Source organism: Echinops telfairi, unplaced genomic scaffold (genome assembly GCF_000313985.2).
Source record: "Echinops telfairi isolate 266 unplaced genomic scaffold, ASM31398v2 ScPeMD7_14;HRSCAF=57, whole genome shotgun sequence".
Taxonomy (NCBI): Eukaryota; Metazoa; Chordata; class Mammalia; order Afrosoricida; family Tenrecidae; genus Echinops; species Echinops telfairi.
Window position 1 is genome coordinate 3,601,933 of NW_022103911.1, and position 23,401 is coordinate 3,625,333.

The window sequence follows — 23,401 nt, forward strand, 5'->3', positions numbered from 1 at the left end:
TACTCTCTAAGGTGAGCCCAAGACATAGATAAACCATGAATGGATTTTGGCCTTGCACTTAAGAACTTAAGTCTAGCACCAATCTAAGAGCAATTAGTTCTTATGACATGGCCCTTTTGATACACACCCTCATGAAGAGATCACTGATGATGTGCGTGCTATAGCAAAGAGTGGTGAAGACACTAGATGGTGCCCAGATATCAGAAAGAATAGTGTCTGGGGTCTTAAAGTCTTGTCTTCAAACAAGTAACCATCTAAGTGAAATGCCAACTAAGTCCACAAGGAAGAAGAAAACCAACCTGTTTGAGCTAAGATTGTAAATAATAAAATCCAAACCCAAATGGGGAAATTATATCAGAGTTTAAATTGTGAACACTTGGTTGACAGAAGGCGATGGAAGGCAGTGGAAGTCTAAAATCCATTTGCAGGGTCCATACATGGATTAAACCTCTGTTGAATTCCATCTGTTCATAGTTGAGGGATGTGAATAACCTTGTTATCAAAGAGCATTGTAAAGATGTAGCTATGATTAAATGTGCTATTTTCTCATTTGATCTCCCTTTTGACCCATTTAAAAATTTTTCAGTTAAAAAAAAAGTGAATGGGAAATATCTGTGCATGGATTAACCTCTGGAATAGCCCCTAGTGATTCCCCTCTGACCACAGACCAGGGAGGTGAATAGCCTTGTTCTCATGCAGAATGGATTGGAAAGTGGATTGTTGGAAATGCAGTTAAGTTAAAATTTAGCACCCTATCATTTGATCTCCCTTATGATCCATTTGAAATTTGGTCCAGTATCTAATATTTTCTGATATCTTTTGTATTGAACTTTTTATCTGTTTTAATTTGTTATTGTAGTTATTTTTTAAATGATTTTTATATGTATATGTACATAGTTCGTTTATTGTGCCAACCTGGCTGATAAACACATGTGGGATTAATTGAAGGGCAGAGAGATAAATGGCTCGGCGAGCCTCACCTTTCTTGTCTCTTGCTCTTTGATCATTGGACCAGTGTGCAGCTGCCTTTTTTGTTCTATGCCTCAATTTGCAAGCTACATTACCTGTGGGACACCTAACCTGTGGAATATGTTTCTGTAATTTGAGGTTCTTTGAAGACCCGCTTCATCCACACCATTGGAATTTACATCTCGAGCTGGGGACTGCTGGACCCTGTCATCTGGCTGACTGTTGGTGACATGCTGTATTAGTCTAGGTACTTTGGAGAAACAAATCCACAGCAACTCACTTATAAGAGAGAGTTTTATGCAAAGAAAATGTGCATCACGAAAACATCCCAACCCAATGCTGCCCAAGCCCACAAGTCCAACATTAACCCATACCCAACACCAGTCCACAAAGTCCTTCACCTCACAAAACAGAGGCAATAATGCCGACTGCAGGAGGAAAGCTGAGTCAGTGAACATGTAAGCATCTCAGCACTGGCAGGGGTCTCCACATGGCTGCTCCAGCACCCAGAGCTGCATCGGGATAGATCCATGCGGCTTCTCCTTGGGGATGTCTTGTAGGAAATCCATCTTGCAAGCTGAATCAGGGAACTGCTAAGGCAGCTGCACCCGATGCAACCATCACAAAACAAGAGACCCGAGAACTCGAAAGGCGAGGCTTCACCACCCATTTATCCCTCCGCCTTTCAACCAGCCCCACATGTGATTATCGGCCAGGCTGGCACAATTAACTAACTCACATGCCTTGCTGTTTTCTGCCTGTGCCCAGATAGCCTGAAATGCTCTACATAAGACTACCCAGTGGCCCTCAAGACTTGAAGGACTGCCAGTGTCTCACAACTGTCTCACAGGAGTGAGTTGCACTGAGCCATTTGTACTGCTTTATAACTTAATTAACTGTTTATTTCTTATGTTATATATCTATATATCTGTATAAATATATATAAAATTATTAGCATTCTGGTTTTGTTCCTTTAGAGAACCTTGTCTAACACAATATGAAATCCAGAATAGATAAATCTATAGAGACAGGGGCTAGAGGAATGCTTCTTCAGCAGTTTGGCAGGGAAAGAAGGGGTAAATGGGGAGTCAATATAATGAGTACAAGAGGAAAGAAAATGATCTTAGACTGACTGTGGTGATGCTTGTACAACTCTTCTCGATGGGTTTGTACTACTGAATTGCAAGATATGTGAATTATATTTCAATAAACTGTTAAAATAAAAAATCAACTTACTGAAAAAAAAGAGAATACTGTGAAACTCTGTGGATCAGTTAACTTTTGCTGCACAAATGTTGTCGTTGTTATGTCATCGGGTACCTGTGAGTTGCTTCTGACTCATAACAACCCCATGTACAAGAGAACAGAGCACTGCCCAGTCGGTCCTGTGCTAGCCTCACATTGTTCTTATGTTTTAATCCATCCATGTAGCCACTGTCTTCATCTATCTTGTCGAAGGTCTTCCTCTTTTTTGGTGCGCTACAATTTTACTAAGCATGATGTCCTTCTCCAGGGACCGTTCTGGTTTGGCTGTTCCTTTTGCACTATATTTTATTAATATAATACTTTGTCTGAATCTACTCTATAGGAATTTACTTACATTTATTTTTCAGTAAATTTCTTACTAATGTCTACTTTCTTAATTTGTGCACCAACATGAAGGTGTTGTAATTCAGTGGAAGAGTTCTTACCTTCCAGGTGAGCGATTCACATTGATTCCTCCCCAGTAGAACTTCTTCACACAGGCACCACCTGTATCTCAGTGGAGACGTGTGCTGCTCTGAGGTTGCACACTGTATAGTACAGGTGTCTGACTAATGCAGACTGGGACCAATGGCCTGACCATCTATCTTTTAAATCAGTGAATGGAAACCTAGGGATCATGAGGGTTCATTTCCATTGTGTGGATGGTCCTCATGAGTTGGAACTGATTTGATGGCAGCTAGCAATAATATCCACAAATATATCAACACATTCATTTTATAGTATTTTCTTATTTTGCCCTTAAATTTGTAGAATCTTACTGTAGAACTCAAAATTCTATACAATAGAGTGTAACATTTTCGAGTAATGTTTTTAAATGCAAAAAAACCTTTTCTTTGTAACTTAAATTTATGTTTTCAACTCTCCCTCTGATATATGCATGATTAAATGTACTTAACTTCTTATCGCCTCTTTAAAAATCATTGAAATGTATTTTATATACTGTGAGCTGGCAAATTATTCACAACTACTCTATAAGTGAACTGAATTTTTCCCAATTTGTAAATGAATAATTAAATCATGACATGTCAAAACAACTTATATGCGACCCTACAGAATGGCAAAGAGAGACAGCATTGGATGCAAGGATTGTCAGATTTTAGAACTGCTTTTAAAAAAAAGGACAAACCAGGAGTTTTAACAATAATGCTCTATGTTGAATGACTATATTATTTGAGGCTTGCATTGTTTTGTATAAGCTAAACTGTAACTCTTTATTTATTTACTTGTCTCTCCAGAATATAACTATAACCAAAGATTTGAACTGACAAATGGTTTTCTTTTCTTCATCTTCCCCCACCCCCCGGCTTTGTTCATGTTTATCTTGTTGCGCTTTGTTTTGAGTTCATGAGTAGGTTGGAAAGGCAGGGGTTAACATGTTCTGCCACTCAGAAATTGCTACCCACCACCAAAATCATAGTTTAGTTTCTTCTCAAAACATATGTTTGCCATTTTTAATCACAGACTCAGTGATTAAGACTGGAATGAAAAAGAGACATGACTAAGGAGCAATTCAAATAAACAAAGCATTAAGATGTTGTGATATGTTTATAACGACTAGAAACATCTGGAATATTCCAACTAAATTGTACAGATAGTGCACCCTTTCCTTTAATAAGGGTTTTTAGCACCATAATATATCAAAAATAGCCAAGTGCTACTATGTTCCTGTATTATTTCCCCTCTATCTTCTAGTTTTTGTCACGTTCTGAATTTTTCGCATTTTGGCCTCCTTCATTTCCATGTCTTCTGTTCATTACTTCTGAGTCGAGTTTTAAGCTTCTTTACAAAAAGACTTCATCTTGTGTGAAAGCATTATCATGTCAATCAAATTTGGTTGAATGGTGCCTTGCATATATAAACTATTTTTTCATTGTTATTGTTCAAATAGAAAATTTTCAAAGTTAAGGAGGAGTCAAAACATTCAGACATCAATCAAAAGAAAGAGAAATGAAAACGGAATTTTGGTCATCTTATTCATTCTTTCAGTCAAGTTTCAGATGCCAGAACACCCGGCAAGCTTTGTATTTAAAAAAAGACATTTTGGGAGAGAATCTCATGACCATGAAGAAAGATGAGCCACGAGTGGAGCGTGTCTGAGATCCTTGCATGGAAATGCACCAGCAGCAGAAGCACTGGCACTGAGACCATGAGGCTAGGCCCAGAGAACTAGCAAAGTTGCGTGCCCTTAGACAGAAAGCTGGCTTGCAGAGTAGGGTGCCACTTAGTCATTATCTGTGCTAAAAGGGCTTCTTAACACTGTCCAAGCAGCGCAGAGTCCAAGGGCCTGTCGGCTGAGGGCCAAAGGCCAGAGACAGACATGCTTGCAGGTGCAACTGAGAAGAGTCCCTGCAGAATAAAGAACTGTCAACATTATTGATCCTGATGTGGAACTTGTGAGTTTTCTCATAAGTTCCATCATTACACAGGAAGAAAGAATGACATTAATGATTGGAAATTAGGTATTTTCTATAGAACTACAGAAAGTGCTAATGTCTTGCCTCCGACGCTAGAAACAAGACAGAGAACTAGGAGGCTCCAACTGGAATATTTAGGTTTAAGATGATATCAAAGTGACTGATCCATGGGTAGGAAACTTTCTGCCATTGCAAATTCGGTGGCTGTTGCTCTTCAGCACCCGCAAAGACAGGAACTGGAGCAGTGTGGGGAGAATGCATTGCTGTGCTGACCAACAGAGAAAGAGGCAAATAAAAAAAAAAGTCATTGTCATATATCTGCCTGCAAAATTCCACACAAGTGCCTCTAAATACAGGAACATAGCAGTAAGACTCATGTAGGAGAGTGTTTCTGAAAGACAGAGAAAAGAAGAAGCCTCTTCCACATCTTCAAGGTTAAACCCGACAGCGGGGTCAGCTGACCATTTGTACTATAGTACTCTGCAGTCTACGTTGTTTGTACAGTGTATCAATAACTCTGCTCTTCAAAAGTCTCCCCTTTTCCTTCTGGAAAAATATATGAATACCACCATTTTGATTTCATTTTAGAAAGCACTGTTTCAGCCTATAAGCCTGCTTATTATGCTTGGCTCTGTTCTAGACCCCCCCAAAAAACAAATGAACCATGTGCTCCACCCTTGGGGTCTATGCCAATCAATATAATGATTGATACAACGTGATTAAGGAGCAAGGAGGAGCAGGAAGAGAGAACTGTAATAAAGTAGTCTAAATATGAATATTTACTTAATCTCTGAGGAAAAGAAAGACTCAAGCATTTGAAGAGAGATGGCTGTTCACCAAGGAACCGGATAGGTTTAGCCATAGCAGCAAACAACAACAACAACAAACACCACCAACAAAAATTAGGCCTGGAGTTGTAGATTGATAAAGGTGATAAAAAGCATGCGTTCTGCAGGAGAAGATTCAAGTAACTAATATATAAATAATGTAAGGGAAATGCAGGTTAAGAGAAGACCCTTTTCTGCGCCCTGTCTTACATACACATTAAATGGGGACTTAAGACATGCGAAAGTCCCCCAGTGGTGAGATGGGTGGATTCCAGGCAGCTGAGTCAGCAATACTGGGCTTTCTGCCCCTGGAAAGAGCTACAGTCTAGGAACTCCACCCCCACCCCCTCCCGGGAAAGATCTACAGTGTCCTGTGGAGCCGCTATGAGTTGGAATCAACTTGGTAGTAGTTAGCTGGGCGTTTGGCTTTAAGACGTTTTTTGTGTTTGTTTTTATCTTTGTTATTCTGTGATTTGATTAACGTTGTGGAAGCGGTAGCTACACTATGGAACAAAGCATTAAAGCATCTGACAGTTTGAAAAACGAACAATACCAAAACAAGTCCTTAGAGGCAAGAATGGTGAGACTTGTCTACCACACTTTGGACATCTTGGTAAGAAAGACTAGTGTCTGAAGAAGCAATGGTAAAGCCCCGTGAGGACGGGCCTCAAGGAGATGGAGTGACACCGTGGCTGCGACAATGGGGTCAAGCACAGGAGCAGCTGTGAGGATGGCGCAGGACGGAGGAGCATTCCTTCCATTGTGCCAGGATCGCTGTCGGTCGACACCAACACGACGGCACCTCACAGTCACATCAAAAGATTCATTATAGTACAAAAAGTCCCCTGCAAATATTTGAAATGGGAACGTGAAAAAGAGATTTTTTTGAAAATCCATCCATCTGAAGAAAAAAAATATTATTTAGCCAAATAAAATAATATTCATATAAAATTATTCTAAAGGTTGATAGAGGTTCATTAAATAATAATGGATACTAATTTAGACGTAATAAGTAATTAAAATATGAGCCACTCAACATATTATATAATCTAGCAAAATGGCAGATTGTCACAAATAGTTGTTGGACATAGAAGTTTCTCCAAATTATGGTAGGTAATTACTAGTTTGTGGTGAATGCCACAATATTCAGCAACCCCGTCTCACATTTAGTATAAGCAATTTCCATTCCAGTGGGTTTGCTCACATACTCACATGTACTGCATTATAAAGGATTCTAAAGCAAACCCTTCATTTTGCTTCTCCCATAAGTGTGATGCTAAAAAACATGATTCTGGTTTCCATCATGCACTTTAGAATTGTTTACATACAAAGTTGGTTCCACATAACTTTGGAAATTGAACACTACATTAGAAAAAAAATCGGGCAAGCCTATATTATATAACGACATATATTATGTAGCTTTTATAACAAGCAGCTATAGGTAAAGGAGATAGAGGATCGTTAAGTACCAAATAATAAAAGCTAGAAAGCTTATATAAATGGTGGGAAAGGATGAGTGGTTAGAAAACAAAATTACCTGTTTCATGTAACTGATGTTGCTGCGAGGCTATTATTAGTTCTTCGCAGAAATCACACACACACACACACACACACACGCACGCAAGCACGCACGCACGCACGCACACGCGTATGCGCAATGATGCAGATGGTGCTGGACTGGGTAATGCTTACTTTTTGTTGTTGCTGTTTGTTTGCTTGTATACAGCATCTCTAAGAGTCAGCAGAAACTCAATGACACCCAACAAGAACAACATATACATGTGTGCTTGCATGCAGGTAAAACAGCCCCTCCTTCGCTGGCTTCTGAAACATAGTGACCACGAAGGACATCGTGGAGCCTGGGAAGGTCTAAATGTTTCCTGGAGCAGACAGTCTCCTCCTGCACCTCTGGAGCAGCATCCCATGCTTAACCCTCTGCACTAGCAGGACTCCCTATCTCTGTTTATAATTATCTATATATAGAGAGAGGTTTCTTGAAAGGAGTTGTCTCATGAAATTATGGAAATGGATAATTCCCAATTCATGGGCCAGGGAAGAGCTAGTCTTCTACATCGAATGAAAGTAAGAACCTTTCTTTTTCTTTTTTTGGGAAAACATACATGCTGGCTTTGCAATTTTTCAGCTGGATGGATGCCCACTCACATTATTGAGAGTAATTGGCTCCTTTCAGAGATAGCTGATTTAAATATTAATCTCACATAAATACTTTCATGGCACCATGCTGAGTAGTGTTTGACCCAACAACTGAGCAGCATGGCGTGGCTCTGCTAGCATAAAATTATGCATTATAAATATCAAACTGGGAGCTGGGTAATAGCCCCAGCAGACTGCAAGAAAAATCTAAAGAAAAGTGGAGAACAGAAGGCGAGAGCCAAGCACCAAATCAGTTTCTGTGTACAGGGAAAGAAAAAGAAAAAAATATTGTGGTAATATGCCAGGTTATAATTTAATTTTGGGAAGAATCTAAAATTAATGAGTTTTAAAATATTTCCTTACAATATCAGAAAATTGACACTATAGCTATGAGTTAGCACATAGACTTCTAGACAAAGATGGGACTCTGCAGGTGTAAATACAGTATTACAGTTATTTTTGACTGAGGACATTTGCCTAATTTGGCAAAATTGAGCTTTTACTATACATATAGACCTCTGAAATGGAATACATAGCAATCAACTCTACGGCATCTTTGGAAAATGACATTGAAGATGCTCCATCCCGTTAGCTAAAACAAGCCCAGGAACCTATTGTGGAACGCACCATCGATTGCTCCTATGTATGTTCAGATTGAAGCTGAAAAAGTTCAAACAAGTTCACAAGAGCCAAGATACCCTGAATACAATCCATATCTCAACAACAGATTTGATGCACTGCACACTCGTGGCCAAACTAGACGAGTTGTGGGATGACATCAAGAAGCTCAAAGGCAGGCTCTCTCCATCACCTTCTGGCTTGCTGGGCACCCGTTGAGCTGCTGGATCCCGGCCAGATTTCCCTTGACCTCAGATCCGCAGGATGCAGCACCCACAGCCTGTGATTCCTGAATTCTGCATCATTGCATGTGGCTGTGTGAGTCTGAGGAGGGACATGGACTCGTATCAGACTTACAGACTTCAGTTGAAATGGGGCGGGATGCTTTCTTGTTATATATTTACTTCTTGACATAAAACTCGGTCTTATACATAAAAAAAAAGACGAAGATCATACATGATGACACAAAGGAACATAGACGACAGGAGAAAGAAGAACCAAATGGTTGTCATACGAGACTCTTAAACTTGTTTATGAAAGGAGAATAGCTAAAATAAAAGGAAGAATTGACGATGAAGCAAACCTTAAAGAGCCTATTTCAAATGATGGCTCGAGAGGACAGCTTCCTGTCTGCTGGAAATCTGCCGGCCTCCAGAGGTGGCCCCATGTGGGCCACCAGACCCTGAAAGCTGCCACACCTGCCATGTTCCCACGGGCCTTGGATCCCTGGGACTTGCACCCACTGGCCTGTGTTCTTCCTGCTTTGCAGTTCCCCTTTCTGCATCACCGGAGTGTGGTTATGTGAGCGCGAAGTGGGACTTAGGGACTAGCATGGGGTTTATGGACTCAAGGTGGACTAGGCTGGCATGCTTTCATGATACAGAATTACTTCTCGATATAAAATTCTTTCTTGTGCATAAGTGAGTGTCATGGATTTGCTTCTCTAGCCTAACACGCGTACGTAAAATGACATCTTTTTTCAGTAATACAGGAACATGGAAGGGTGGTGTGGTGGGAATGAGGAGTAATAAGGACAGTCAAGTCAAGGCAAATCCGATGAAGAGGGGTGCAGGGAGGAGAAAGAGAGGAAGACAGTGGACCCAAGTCCAGAGGAGAGTGGAAAAGGGCAAGGAAATGAAGAGAGGAAAGAAGCGGAAGGGAAAGGAAGGAGGAGAACTTAGGTCAAAGGAGGAGAGGCAGGTTGCTACTGTGCTGTGACCACCAGCAGTGGATTCGCCTTCTTCACCTGTGGCCTGAAACCAGGAAAACCCAAACCCAAATCAGTTATTTAATGAAGTAATTGTGGTACACATGCATAAATCAGGACACAAGCTATTGTACCAGGTATTTGTTTCAATGTGCCTGTTCTAAAGCTTAAATGAGTTTTTCATTTCCCTAGTTTCTTGTATGTCTGGTCCTAAAAATATGATCCCCCACCCACAGTCTATTAAAATGGATAAATATTTTACTCTTTTAAAAACCTCTATTTCATACTTATTAAAAGCTTTGATTACATAAGTCTTTCTTTAAGGTAAGTTTTTGGTGAAAAATCAAAAATAAACTAAACTTGATTGTATTTTTAAAGACAATAAAAGGTTGTTATAAACAAGGAATGGTATCATTGTATTTATAATGATAAATTATCCTTATAATGTCTATCATGTTTCCCATGATTTTTGAATATTTCATTCACAAAATGAGCTATATCTATTCTTCCATTTTATTATTCATCTTTAGATCTTCACTTATTATTGTGCAATATAAACCCGAAATTGTGGATTCCAAGAGGGATTACTTCTTTCCATAAAAGCTTTCTTTTTCTTACCTTTAATGATGTACTTAAATATACAAAGATTATAATTTTACAGGTGGATTTTTTTTCTATTTTTAAAAATCATTTTATTCGGGGCTCACACAGCTCTTATCACAATCCATACATACATACATCAATTGTGTAAAGCACATTTGCACATTTGTTGCCCTCAACATTCTCAAAACATTTGCTCTTCACTTAAGCCCTTGGCATCAGCTCCTCATTTTTCCCCCTTGCTCCCCCCTCCCTCATGAACCCTTGATAATTTATAAATTACTATTTTGTCATATCTTTCACTTACAGGTGGATTTTATCCATGAATGAATGTATTTCTTCAAAGTAGTCATCATGTAAAACTTGTGTTTATTCAAATAATTTTAACACCAGCTACATATGTTTTGATAATCTTCTTTTGGAATTGACCCCAAAATATTCTATGCCCTTAATATGTACATATTGTCTGTATTATGTATTTGTTTAGCTACATCTCATCTTTAAAAAGTAAAACACTGTGATGCCCAGATTAAACAGTCTCAAGGTTGCAGATTTGACTGAGTGATTTCCACCTACTAAAATAAGTTCACTCATAAAGAACGCAATTCTTAACAAAAAGACTAAATCTAAAGGTTACTCCACACACTGTCTACACAAGCTCTCATCTGTAATTAATATCTGAGTATCTGGATGGATATTTCAGAAGATTGAATTATGCTACATTAGCAAAAAAAAGCAGCGCCTGGCAGTCTTTTGTTCTGTTGTATACCAGGATGCTAGGATTTGGAGTTACGACTCAAGGGCATTAAACAATCCAAACACACAAAAAGAGTACTACTTAAAAATCACATGTAACAATGATGTGTGAAAATATCAGCTTCATTTTAATTCATCTAAAAATCTTTCATGGTGAAATTATACCAAAATAATTATACAAAAGAGGATAACTTGCTAGTAGAGGGAAGATTTTGACTAAAGGCTTAAAAATGCATTTTTAAAAATAGCCTCTAAGGTTTTCAGTATTTTAACAATTTGAAAAATAAAGGGTTAAATTAATGTTCTAGTCTGTTACCAGTTCACTCATTATTATGTTACAGAGAAAGGCTCTGCAGAAGTGAATGAACTGATCTAAACAAAGGAATTGGTGACAATAGTTTTAGAACTAGATTTTATATGTCGGATTTGGGTGATACAGGCTGTTTGCATGATCAGGACCTGATTTTGTTGTCTGCCTTGTGGTTAGTCTTCTTCCGATTAATATTTTACCTTCAATAAGGAGAGGTACTAAGAGATCCCAAAGGATCTTTTTTCTTTTCCACTATCTCCAGGCAAGAATGAGGAATTAGCCTGGTAACCAGATACTTCTGAGTCTGCATCCAATTGAAGAAAGAAAAGCAAGTCAAGTTGTAGTATTGACAGGCAACAGCAGAGGGCAATGTTTACCCATGCTTGAACTATAGTTGGGTGCAGAAAAGTTTTAAATTTCGAGGGGTCACTGTGGCAGAAATGTATGACATATGCCCTACATTTCGTATTGTTTGCCTGAAATTCTTATTTTCTATGTTGTTTCCCTTGAAGGAAAAAATACTGACCTGATTCGTACTCTTTCTTTCTTCTTTCAGAGACGCAAAGTGTGCCCACAAAATCAGCTAGCTAGAGTGTGTTACAGAAATTGAATCGAGCTCCGTACGTGTGGCCCTTGGACATTTAACATTTAAATTTGCATTTCGTTATTTCAGTTTTTCTCACATCTATCCGTCCTCTGGAAAACCTAAAACCAAACAAACTTTCGTTAGCATTCTTTTGGCTACAACATGGGGAGGGTGATGGTGGTGGTGGGTAACCCCACTGGGAATCGAAATTCCAAACCAACTGCAACAGGAAAGGATCTCTCTTGTTCCAAGGGACTTTCATTGTTCTTGTTGAAACCCCAAGGTTCGCCTTCTGGCACCGGGGATCCAGTTCAAGGAAAACGAAACAAAACAAACACCGAGTCCCCCCTGGTTTGTCCTGAAGGAAGTCCCTAGCGCGCAGGGAACCCAGAGTCCCGGGGGCCCAGAGTCACCTGGAAGGTGGGGGAAGGGCCAAGGGGTGCCTGTGGCGGGCTGCGCTCACCCTTGGCTGCCAAGCAGCTCAGTGGATCCTCTCGAAACGGAATAAGGAAGGTTGGATTGAGAAGCTGTGGGATCATTCGGGCCAGCAGCTCCCTCTACTCCTTAGGAAAGAAAGGGGCCAGGAAATGGTTAACGCCACTCTGCGCCGTGCATTCCCAGACAGGCTTGGCTTAATCCTTCCTCCTCCCTCGAACGGACCCCCGTGCCCCCCGCCTTTCTTTTATTCCTCTCGACGACCCCCTTACCCCTGAGTTATTACTAGCACAACAACTAAACGGTCCTACCCCAGACCCCGACACCAAAGTTATTTATCGGCCAGCCTGACCCCACCCCCATCCATTTTGCGGCAGCCTTGTGCTCTGATGGCTGTGACGCCGGCCAAGATTTGACCAAAAAAGAGAGAGAGAGAGACACCCCCCCACCCCCCACCCCGCAACACCCCCCACCCCTCACTGAGCCTCCGCCTCCCCGGCTGCGCGCAGGACCGCCTCCGGGAGGGGGGTGATTAGCATGGGGGGGAGGGGCTGGAAGGCGGGGAGAGTGGCGGGCGGGGCCGCTCCGCGCCGGCCCAATGGGGCGGGGCCGAGGGAGGGGCGGTAGGTGACAGCGCTGGGAGCCCTGGGGCGTCCTGGCGAACTCAAGCGCGGGGATCAATGAGCGGCGAGCAAAGTTTGGCCGTCCGGCGCGCGCTCTTCCCTCCCCGCCCCGTTAGAGTTACGACGGCGCGTTGGGTGCGTGTGCGCGCGTGAGTGTGCGCGCGCGTGTGTGTGTGTGTGTGTGTGTGCGCGCGCGCGGGCGGCGGGAAAGGGGCGGGGAGAGAGCGAGGCACCGGTGGGAGGCTGCGAGGGTCTCTGTGCGCTCTGGCTCCAGCCCGCAGTGCACCCTTCGCCCGCGCCGGGCCAGGAGCGGAGCGCTGACAGGCGGCGTCCCGAGCTGCCGCGGCCGCCGCACAGCCCCGCGCCGCCTTGCCCCCTCCCCCGCCGACCCGGAGGGCGACCGGGGGCACCCCCGCTCCCCCGCCCCCCACAAAAAGCCTGCTGGATTACAAAGTGAAAGTGACACAGGACAATAAAAGCAACGCTTGCGGGGGCTGGGGCGCGGCGCACGAGAGTGGGCTTCCCACCGGGTCAGCCGGAGACTGGGCCCCGACCCCTGGCAGGGTGAGGGGACCGTCCCGGGGAAGCGCACGCTGCTCTTGCCGGACCCTCGACAGGCCGAGAAGCGAAGGCGACCTGCGCTCGCGCTGGATGTACAAATAATGGGTCCGCGGGCGCCCCGGCAGAGGTGAAAAATGCCGAGGCGCGCCGGCTGCTGCCTGCGCCCCACGACGGGCACCGAGCCGCTGGCCGGGCCGCGGCGGCGGGGCTTGCTGGAGGAGAAGGGACGGAGCTGAGCACTCCCCGGGGTCGGAGCCCCCGCGCCGACGCTCGCGCACCGAAGCCGGGTCGCAGAAGACGCCGCCGCCCGGCCTGGGCGGCCCGGGCTGCCGGCTGCTTGGAGGGGCGTTGCAGCCTGGTCCTCCCGGAGAGGGAACTCGAGGAAACCGCTGCTCTCGCGTTTGGGGGCGAGGGCTTCCCGACTCCGGGTTCTCCACCGCCCCGCTCGGGGGGCGCAAGTGTGTTTGCACACTTCGCCGTCGCCTTTCCCACCCGGTCTCCCGGCTGCGTCCTCGCCCCGGGTAAGTTGGAAAGTTTGTGCCGAGAGCTGTTCGCCGTGCTTCCCCGGGGAGTGGCCCTCCAGGCTGGATCCCTGACCTCGCAGTCACCGGGAGAAAGGCGCGGGACTCGAGATTCCAATGGAAGGCGAGGGGGAAAGAGGCGCGGTTTGAGAAAGTTTCAGGGGCTTCCTGCAGAATCCCGCGGAACGCGCTGCTACCTTTAGCCCCTCCGGCTATCGGGAATCCCGCCTTCCGCGGCCGACCTGGAGCCTTCTTTTCCTCGGACTTGCTTGGCTGAACTGGACGTGTGTTTGGAAGACAGCTCTCAGAAGGAGTCTTTGGCTGCTCGCCACCAGCCCCCCGCCCCTCTTTTTCCCCCCTCTCTCTCCGTCTTCCCCTCCGGCTACTGAATTCGCGTCGCTATCCTGCCCTTGGCTGACCCCTCCCAAGTAGCCAGGACCATGGACTTGGCAGTGGACTGGGCTCCTGGCCGCCGGTGGCCCCCGCTGCCCTCGATGTCGGCGCTCGGCTTTCTGCGCGTCTGTTGGCTGCTCTCAGTGCTCCCGGGGCCGGCGTGGGTCCGCGGGGCGGAGCAGCGCCAGGTGTTCCAGGTCCTGGAGGAGCAACCCCCGGGCACGCTGGTGGGCGCCATCCAGACGCGCCCGGGCTTCACCTACCGGCTCAGCGAAAGCCACGCCCTGTTCGCCATCAATGGGAGCACCGGAGCCCTGTACACCACGGCCACCATCGACCGAGAGCGCCTGCCTAGCGACGTGATCAACCTGGTCGTTCTGTCCAGCGCGCCCACCTACCCCACGGAAGTGCGAGTTCTGGTGCGGGACCTCAACGATAACGCCCCGGTCTTCCCGGACCCTTCCATTGTCGTCTCGTTCAAGGAGGACAGCAGCAGCGGGCGCCAGGTCATCTTGGATACAGCCACTGACTCGGACATCGGTTCCAACGGTGTGGACCACCGTTCTTATCGGATCATCCGGGGCAACGAGGCGGGCCGCTTCCGTCTGGACGTCACCCTGAACCCGAGCGGCGAGGGTGCCTTCCTGCATCTGGTGTCCAAGGGCGGGCTGGACAGGGAGGCCACGCCGCAGTATCATCTCTTGGTCGAGGTGGAAGACAAGGGCGAACCCAAGCGGCGGGGCTACCTTCAGGTAAACGTGACTGTGCAAGACATTAATGACAATCCCCCGGTTTTTGGCAGTTCCCACTACCAGGCGGGGGTGCCTGAAGACGCGGCTGTAGGCTCTAGCGTCCTCCAGGTGGCAGCGGCGGACGCCGATGAGGGCACCAATGCGGACATCCGCTATAGGCTGCAGGACGAGGGGACTCCCTTCCAAATGGACCCCGAATCGGGACTTATCACAGTGCGGGAGCCTCTGGACTTTGAGGCCCGCCGCCAGTACTCACTCACGGTGCAGGCCATGGACAGAGGCGTGCCCTCCCTCACAGGGCGCGCCGAGGCACTGATCCAGCTGCTGGACGTCAATGACAATGACCCTGTGGTGAAGTTTCGCTACTTCCCAGCCACTTCGCGTTATGCCTCCGTGGATGAGAACGCTCAGGTGGGCACCGTGGTGGCACTGCTCACAGTGACCGACGCAGACTCCCCCGCGGCCAACGGAAACATCTCGGTGCAAATCCTCGGGGGCAATGAGCAGCGCCACTTTGAGGTGCAGAGCAGCAGGGTGCCCAACCTGAGCCTCATCAAGGTGGCCAGCCCCCTAGACCGCGAACGCATCCCTTCCTACAACCTCACAGTCTCTGTCTCTGATAATTACGGGGCGCCCTCTGCCTCCGCGGTCCAGGGACGCTCTTCCGTGGCAAGCCTGGTGATTTTTGTCAACGACATCAATGACCACCCTCCTGTCTTTACACAGCAAGTGTGCAGAGTTAACCTGAGTGAGGAGGCGCCCCCGGGAAGCTACGTGAGTGGAGTGTCTGCCACTGATGGCGACTCTGGCCTCAATGCCAATCTGCGTTACAGCATTGTCTCGGGCAATGGGCTAGGCTGGTTCCACATCAGTGAACACAGCGGCCTGGTGACCACGGGGGCTGCTGGGGGCCTGGACCGTGAGCTCGCTTCTCAGATTGTATTGAACATCAGTGCCAGGGACCAGGGCGTTCACCCCAAGGTTTCCTATGCCCAGCTCGTGGTCACTCTCCTGGATGTGAATGATGAGAAGCCAGTGTTCAGCCAACCAGAAGGGTATGCTGTGTCTGTAGTTGAGAACGCCCCCACAGGGACTGAACTGCTGGTGCTTGGGGCCACAGATGGAGATCTGGGTGACAATGGGACAGTGCGATTCTCCCTCCAAGAGGCAGAGACTGACAAGAGGTCCTTCCGTCTTGATCCTGTGTCCGGGAGGTTGAGTACTATTTCCTCTTTGGACAGAGAGGAGCAAGCCTTCTACTCTCTGTTGGTGCTGGCAACAGATCTGGGTTCTCCTCCCCAGTCATCGATGACTCATATAAATGTCACTCTCCTGGATCTAAATGACAACAGCCCAGTATTCTACCCAGTCCAATATTTTGCTCATATTCAGGAGAATGAGCCCGGAGGTAGCTACATCACCACAGTGTCTGCTACTGACCCGGACTTGGGTTCCAATGGGACTGTCAAGTACAGCATATCAGCTGGGGACAGATCTCGGTTTCAGGTCAATGCGCTGAGTGGGGTCATTTCTACAAGGATGGCGCTGGACAGAGAAGAAAAGACAGCTTATCAGTTACAAATAGTGGCAACTGATGGTGGCAATTTACAGTCCCCCAACCAAGCAATCGTGACCATCACGGTCTTGGACACTCAAGACAATCCCCCCGTGTTTAGCCAGGCTGCCTACAGCTTCGTAGTCTTTGAGAATGTGGCTTTGGGATATCATGTGGGTCGTGTGTCCGCATCCACCATGGATCTCAATTCCAACATCAGTTATCTCATCACTACTGGGGATCAGAAAGGTATGTTTGCTATCAACCAGGCCACAGGGCAGCTTACCACAGCAAGTGTCATTGACAGAGAAGAGCAATCCTTTTACCAGCTGAAAGTAGTTGCCAGTGGGGGCACCGTGGCTGGAGATACTGTGGTTAACATAACCGTGAAGGATTTGAATGACAACTCTCCCCATTTTCTTCAGGCAGTAGAGAGTGTCAATGTGGTGGAGAATTGGCAGGCGGGGCACAGCATTTTCCAAGCCAAAGCTGTGGACCCTGATGAAGGTGTCAACGGCATGGTGCTCTATAGCCTGAAGCAAAACCCCAAGAACCTGTTCACTATCCATGAAAAAAATGGTACTCTTGGTCTGCTAGGGCCCCTGGATGTTCATGCCGGTTCCTATCAGATAGAGATCGTGGCATCCGATATGGGTGTTCCACAGCTGTCCTCTAGTTTCATCTTAACGGTGTATGTCCATGATGTAAATGACAACCCCCCAGTGTTTGAGCAACTTTCTTATGAGGTCACACTTTCTGAGTCAGAACCTGTGAATTCTCGATTCTTTAAAGTGCAAGCTTCTGATCAAGATTCAGGAGCCAATGGTGAAATTGCATACAGCATTGCTGAAGGGAATGTGGGAGAGGCATTTGGCATTTTCCCAGATGGTCAATTGTACATAAAAAGTGAACTGGACCGTGAACTTCAAGACAGATATGTTTTATTGGTTGTTGCTTCTGACAGAGCAGTGGAACCCCTTAGTGCTACTGTGAATGTTACTGTCATTTTAGAAGATGTAAATGATAACAGACCTCTTTTTAATAGCACCAACTATACATTTTACTTTGAAGAGGAGCAGAGGTCTGGGTCATTTGTGGGTAAAGTGAGTGCTGTCGATAAAGATTTTGGTCCAAATGGAGAAGTCAGGTATTCTTTTGAAATGGTGCAGCCAGATTTTGAGTTGCATGCAATCAGTGGGACGATTACAAATACCCATCAGTTTGACAGGGAGGCTCTGATGAGACGGAGAGGGACTGCTGTGTTTAGCTTTATAGTTATAGCAACGGATCAGGGGCTTCCCCAGCCTCTTAAGGATCAGGCTACTGTACATGTTTACATGAAAGATATAAACGATAATGCTCCCAAGTTTGTGAAAGACTTTTACCAAGCTACAATATCAGAATCAGCCGCCAACCTGACTCAGGTTTTACGGGTATCTGCCTCTGATGTTGATGAAGGTAATAATGGCCTTATCCATTACTCTGTAATAAAAGGAAATGAAGAAAGACAGTTTGCAATAGACAGTGCTTCTGGTCAGGTGACACTAATTGGCAAATTAGACTATGAAGCAACACCTGCCTACTCCCTGGTTATTCAAGCAGTGGATTCAGGGACCATCTCCCTCAACTCAACCTGTACCTTAAATATTGATATTTTAGATGAAAATGACAATACCCCTTCTTTCCCTAAGTCAACATTATTTGTCGATGTTTTGGAAAACATGAGAATTGGTGAACTCGTGTCCTCCGTTACTGCGACGGATTCAGATTCTGGTGACAATGCTGATTTACAATACAGTATTAGTGGGACAAACAACCATGGGACTTTTAGCATTAGCCCGAATACTGGGAGTATTTTCCTTGCCAAAAAACTGGACTTTGAAACCCAGTCTTTGTACAAATTAAATATAACAGCAAAAGATCGAGGAAGACCTCCTCGTTCCTCAACAATGTCGGTGGTTATCCAAGTGAGGGACTTCAACGACAATCCACCTAGCTTTCCATCTGGGGATATTTTCAAGTCTATTGTTGAGAACATCCCCATTGGCACATCCGTCATTTCAGTGACTGCACACGACCCTGATGCAGACATTAATGGGCAGCTATCCTACGCGATCATTCAACAGATGCCAAGAGGCAACCACTTTGGCATCGATGAAGTCAAAGGGACGATCTATACAAATGCTGAAATCGATCGGGAATTTGCTAATCTCTTTGAGTTAACCGTAAAAGCCAATGATCAAGCTGTACCTATAGAAACCAGGCGGTATGCTTTGAAAAACGTGACCATCCTGGTTACAGACCTCAATGACAACGTCCCAATGTTTATATCACAAAATGCCCTGGCTGCAGACCCTTCGGCTGTGATTGGCTCTGTTCTAACAACAATTATGGCTGCGGATCCTGATGAAGGTGCCAATGGAGAGGTGGAATATGAGATCATCAATGGAGACATGGACACCTTTATTGTGGATCGTTACAGTGGAGACTTGAGAGTGGCTTCCTCACTGGTACCGTCACAGCTGATCTACAATCTCATAGTTTCAGCAACAGACCTTGGCCCTGAAAGGAAAAAGTCAACCACTGAATTGACAGTCATTCTTCAAGGCCTTGATGGACCTGTGTTTACTCAACCGAAATACATTACTATTTTGAAGGAAGGTGAACCCATTGGCACCAATGTAATCTCCATAGAAGCAGCCAGCCCTAGGGGGTCTGAAGCCCCCGTGGAGTATTACATTGTTTCGGTTCGTTGTGAGGAAAAGACTGTGGGGCGTCTATTTACCATTGGACGACTTACAGGCATCATTCAGACTGCAGCCATTCTGGACCGGGAGCAAGGAGCATGCCTATACCTGGTGGATGTTTATGCCATAGAAAAATCAACCGCTTTTCCCAGAACCCAGAGAGCAGAGGTAATGATTTTGCAGTTATTTATTTATTATTTACTGGTGACTGGTGTGCCTTTGAGCAGGGTCGTTCTCCTTCGAGTCCCTTTCTGCGATGCTTACCCTTATTGTGTGTTATTCCTGTGACAAAGAGGAGTACATGAAATGGTTCTGTTGCAAAAGCGAACAAAGATTACACCAAAGCTAGCTTGAGTCCTGGTCAAAAGCAAATAAGCATTTCACCTCAGAGGAATCATGTGTAGAAGACTGGGGAGAAAACAGTTCATTTTAGGAATGCAGAAAAAAATAAATCTGCTTATATAAGCTAAAGCACTCACTGAACCAAACTCAAGTAAGGAAGTCTATTAGGGGATGGGCATTTCAAAATTAAGGGGTCCCTGCTGCAAAATGAAAAACACTGATAGAAATCATCATGACACCATAGCTTTCTGGGGGTGGGAGTGGCCAAGCAGGAAGGGCTGGCATTCTTACATCGGGACAGTATTAACTTTCAGCCTTCAGCAGTCTTGGCAGTTTCTCAATAGACAGTGACTAATTTTAATGTGCTGAGCCAAGCTTGGGGAAGATTCCCGATTTCATTTGCCTTCACATTTGCGAGACTGTCTTCTGATTTGGGGTATTCCTTTCTATTCCCCCCTGAACTAAAGCAAGAGTGTGCTTTGAATGATCGGAGATTAGAAACTATTTCTGGAGACAAAACTGTGTTGTCAAATGCCAAGGTATAGGTACATTTTGTTCTGTCTGCTGATGGATAAGAAATTCATGTTTCAGAGTGTAAGCCAAAAGCATTCTAAGCTCAGCTTTCCCTGGGGTATATTTTAGGCCACTGCTTTCATGTATCCTTGACATATTTTTTTTTTATTGAATGACTTCCAATATTGTTCTGACAATCAACTTGAAATGATAGAGCAATTCTATGGTAAATGCTTGTTTACCATTTTCTGAATCCCTTCTTTCTCTCCCTCTCCACTGCTCTCAAAGACATTCTAGTGCCACTAGCCAAAAACACAAAATATCAAATGTGGTTTGTGATACTTGGCAGTGGCCCAGACACAACAACATGCTAGTGAAATCGAGGCTCATGTGTTTGTTTCCTTGCTTTCTTTGCTTGTATAATTTTTTTTTTAAGTACGGAATGTTCATCATTGAAAACGGTCAGTTATCATTATTATTTAATTCCTAGTGATTCTTTTTTTCCTCCCATAATAAATAGTTATGCCTGTTTTATAGAAAGTGCATATTCAGGGCTTAAAAGATATCATCATTATATATAGCTATATATCTCTATCTCTATATGTATCTACATAGATGTAGCTATATCCATGAAGGGATGTCTAGGCCAAGTAATCTCTTTTATCTAGTTACTGTTTTAAGATCGTAACCTATGTCTTGCATATTGAGTTATTTTGTTTGACATGGACTGTGCTCTGCATGTGATTTTATTTTGATTTGGAATGACCCCTCTCCCCAAAGTTAAGCCCTATTTTTACCTTCCTACTCAGGAGTAATATTTTAGACAAAAAGTCTTGCTCATTTTGAAAACCAAAATGTGTATTGAAGACAGACACCAGTGTTTCTAAATTCGAGATTACTTTGTTTAGCTGTAAAGCAATTTATGTTGTTAGTCGATTTTTTTTCAGTGTAGAAAGAGAATGAGCATATGCTGTTATCATGAGATTTGTTTTGTCTTGTTGTATATTCATTAAATGGGAAAATATTGGCTTAGCCTAAATGTGAAGTTGTGCTGGTATTGCAATAGGCATGGGGATTGAAAATCACAATTATATACATATTTTTTGTAACAGGGGATGATATATTTTTAAAAATATTTTACACTTTAAAATGTAGTTAATAGAAACTAGAAGTTATTGTTCATATTTATGGTACTCTTCCTTTAAAAAGCTGGGTGAAATCCAATACTATGGTTTCCTTAAAAAAAGAAAAGAAATACAAAATGTTTGTCAGGGTATCTTCTGTGAACTAAAGTGCAGAAATTTTAGCCAAGTTTAAGATCCCAAGCTCCAACCACTCCTAAAATTAAAAGCAAATGTGTTTCTCCAAAGAACATTGAAAGCAGTAGCTCCCAGCTAGAATATCATATTATTATTGCCAGTATCTTTCAAGCATATACAATAAAGTCCTCTTTTCCTTCTGCTCAAACATCACTAATTTACCTTGATTGGGGGAGGGGGGAGCAGTTATAAATTACCTCCGATCGTCAGAGGTGATTTTTTTATTGTTCGTTTCTAAGTGTAGACTTTGTTCCAGTGCATTTTTCCCTCCCCAAATTTCTTCATGTGCACTGAGGGGCATCGGGGTTGCTTACTCAGGTTTCTAGCCATAGTCTTGGCTGAGCACATTCCATGGGCAAGCAGAGGGTCAATGGGAAAGAGAGGGTCCGTTTAATCTGCCTGCCTTTTCAGCGGTAACCTTTGGGAAGGAGGGTTGTAACCTTTGGCTGAGGACTGCGATCTTAATCGTGCTCGTTCCAGAGATCTGTGTCCTTGTACTCCTTGACTCGCCCTACCTTTTCCATCTAAAACTGTGACTGGCATAGCAGTGCCTTTAAAGGATGGTTCTGGAGTGCCCAAGGTTAATAATCCTTTAATTGCACCTCTTTACTTTCTGTAGAGGAGAGTGTTTTGTCTTGAGTATTTTAGGATAGCCCATATTAAGTTTGTGCCATATTTCTAGGTTTAATGGGCAATATAGACATGGTAGTTCAATATGCCTTTCTCTTTTGCTGTGTGCTGTATACAAATATGCAATTTAAGGACTTGGTTGGACCTCATTAGAGACCTAGTATATTACCTGAACCTGACAGGCGCTCAGTACATGTTTTTTGAATGAGAGAGTGGAAGACCAGAACTATGCGTGTGCTTGTGCCTCAGGAATCAATCAATATAGTGGAAGTGGACAGAATTAGCAGATATGAGCTTGATTAGGAGTGGAATTTTAAAAGTAAAACCAGTTGATGTCAGATCAAGTTTGACTTATCAATGAAATGTTCTATAGATGAACTAAAATTTGGTAGAAAAGTCCAAAGAAGCTTGAGTGGATAGTCTGACATGGAGCTGACAGTTTCAATAGGAAGAAGCAAAATATATGCCTTTAGGCTGCCTTCATGGCTGCAATCTTCAAACTATTTCGTCCCACGACCTTTTATACTCTTAAAATTTTTTTGAAGAACCTCAAGGGACCTCTTTGTAGGTGAGTTTTGTCCATTAGTATTTAACATTAAAGGATAGCAACTGAGAAAAAGCCATAAAACATTTATTCTTAGCTCAATTAGAACTTCATTAAACTCTTTGTCATATTTACATTTTATGAAAAAAGTATTTTGTTAGAGTAGAAAACTAATAATTAAAAGAGACAAATCATTTTACAGCTTTGCAAGTCTCCTGGATCTATGACAGTGGAATGCAGCTGAATTCTCAAAACGTCTTCACTCAGTCAAGCGTGACAAGGCGTATTTGTTAATGCATATGAAATAGGACCCAATCTTACATAGATAAATGGAACTGATTAAAATAAAATCAAAAACCTCCCTCATCGAGTCAATTCTGACTCATATTGACCCTATAGGACAAGGCAGAACTGCCCCTGTAAGTTTCTGAAACTTACATTCTTTGCAGGAGTAGAAATCCCAGTCTTTCTTCCTTAGAGTGGCTGGTAGTAGTTTTGAACTGCTCACCTTGAAGCTAGCAGCCGCACATGGAAGCAGTACACCACCAGGGCTCCTCAAGGGACTGTATAAGGGGGTAATATTTAAAATATTTTCCAGATAGTTGTAAGTTATTTTTATATTACTCCAGAAATTAGCAAATGTCAGTGTCTTGAAATGTTTTTACCACATGGAATCTAAATCCATCATTGTAAACTGTTCCTACTCTTTTTAACATAAAAACACATTGGAGTATCATACATTTTGAAGAGATCAAATCA

General features: G+C 44.2%; 1 protein-coding gene and 1 long non-coding RNA gene across 2 annotated transcripts in view; one reads left to right on the forward strand and one right to left on the reverse strand.

Annotated features, from left to right (window-relative positions):
- Positions 1-10,407: 10,407 nt before the first annotated feature.
- On the reverse strand, positions 10,408-12,289 carry LOC123521377. Its single transcript, XR_006679825.1, has 2 exons — positions 12,171-12,289; positions 10,408-11,826 (listed from the first exon to the last, which is right to left on the reverse strand). It is a non-coding gene; the product is annotated as an uncharacterized LOC123521377 (long non-coding RNA).
- Positions 12,290-14,287: 1,998 nt separating this feature from the next.
- FAT4 (FAT atypical cadherin 4) overlaps positions 14,288-23,401 on the forward strand; it is a 201,670-nt gene continuing 192,556 nt past the window's right edge. Inside the window, exon 1 of the mRNA XM_013007038.1 lies at positions 14,288-19,462. Within this exon, the coding sequence (XP_012862492.1) occupies positions 14,288-19,462 (5,175 nt within the window). The remainder of the gene's footprint in view (positions 19,463-23,401) is intronic.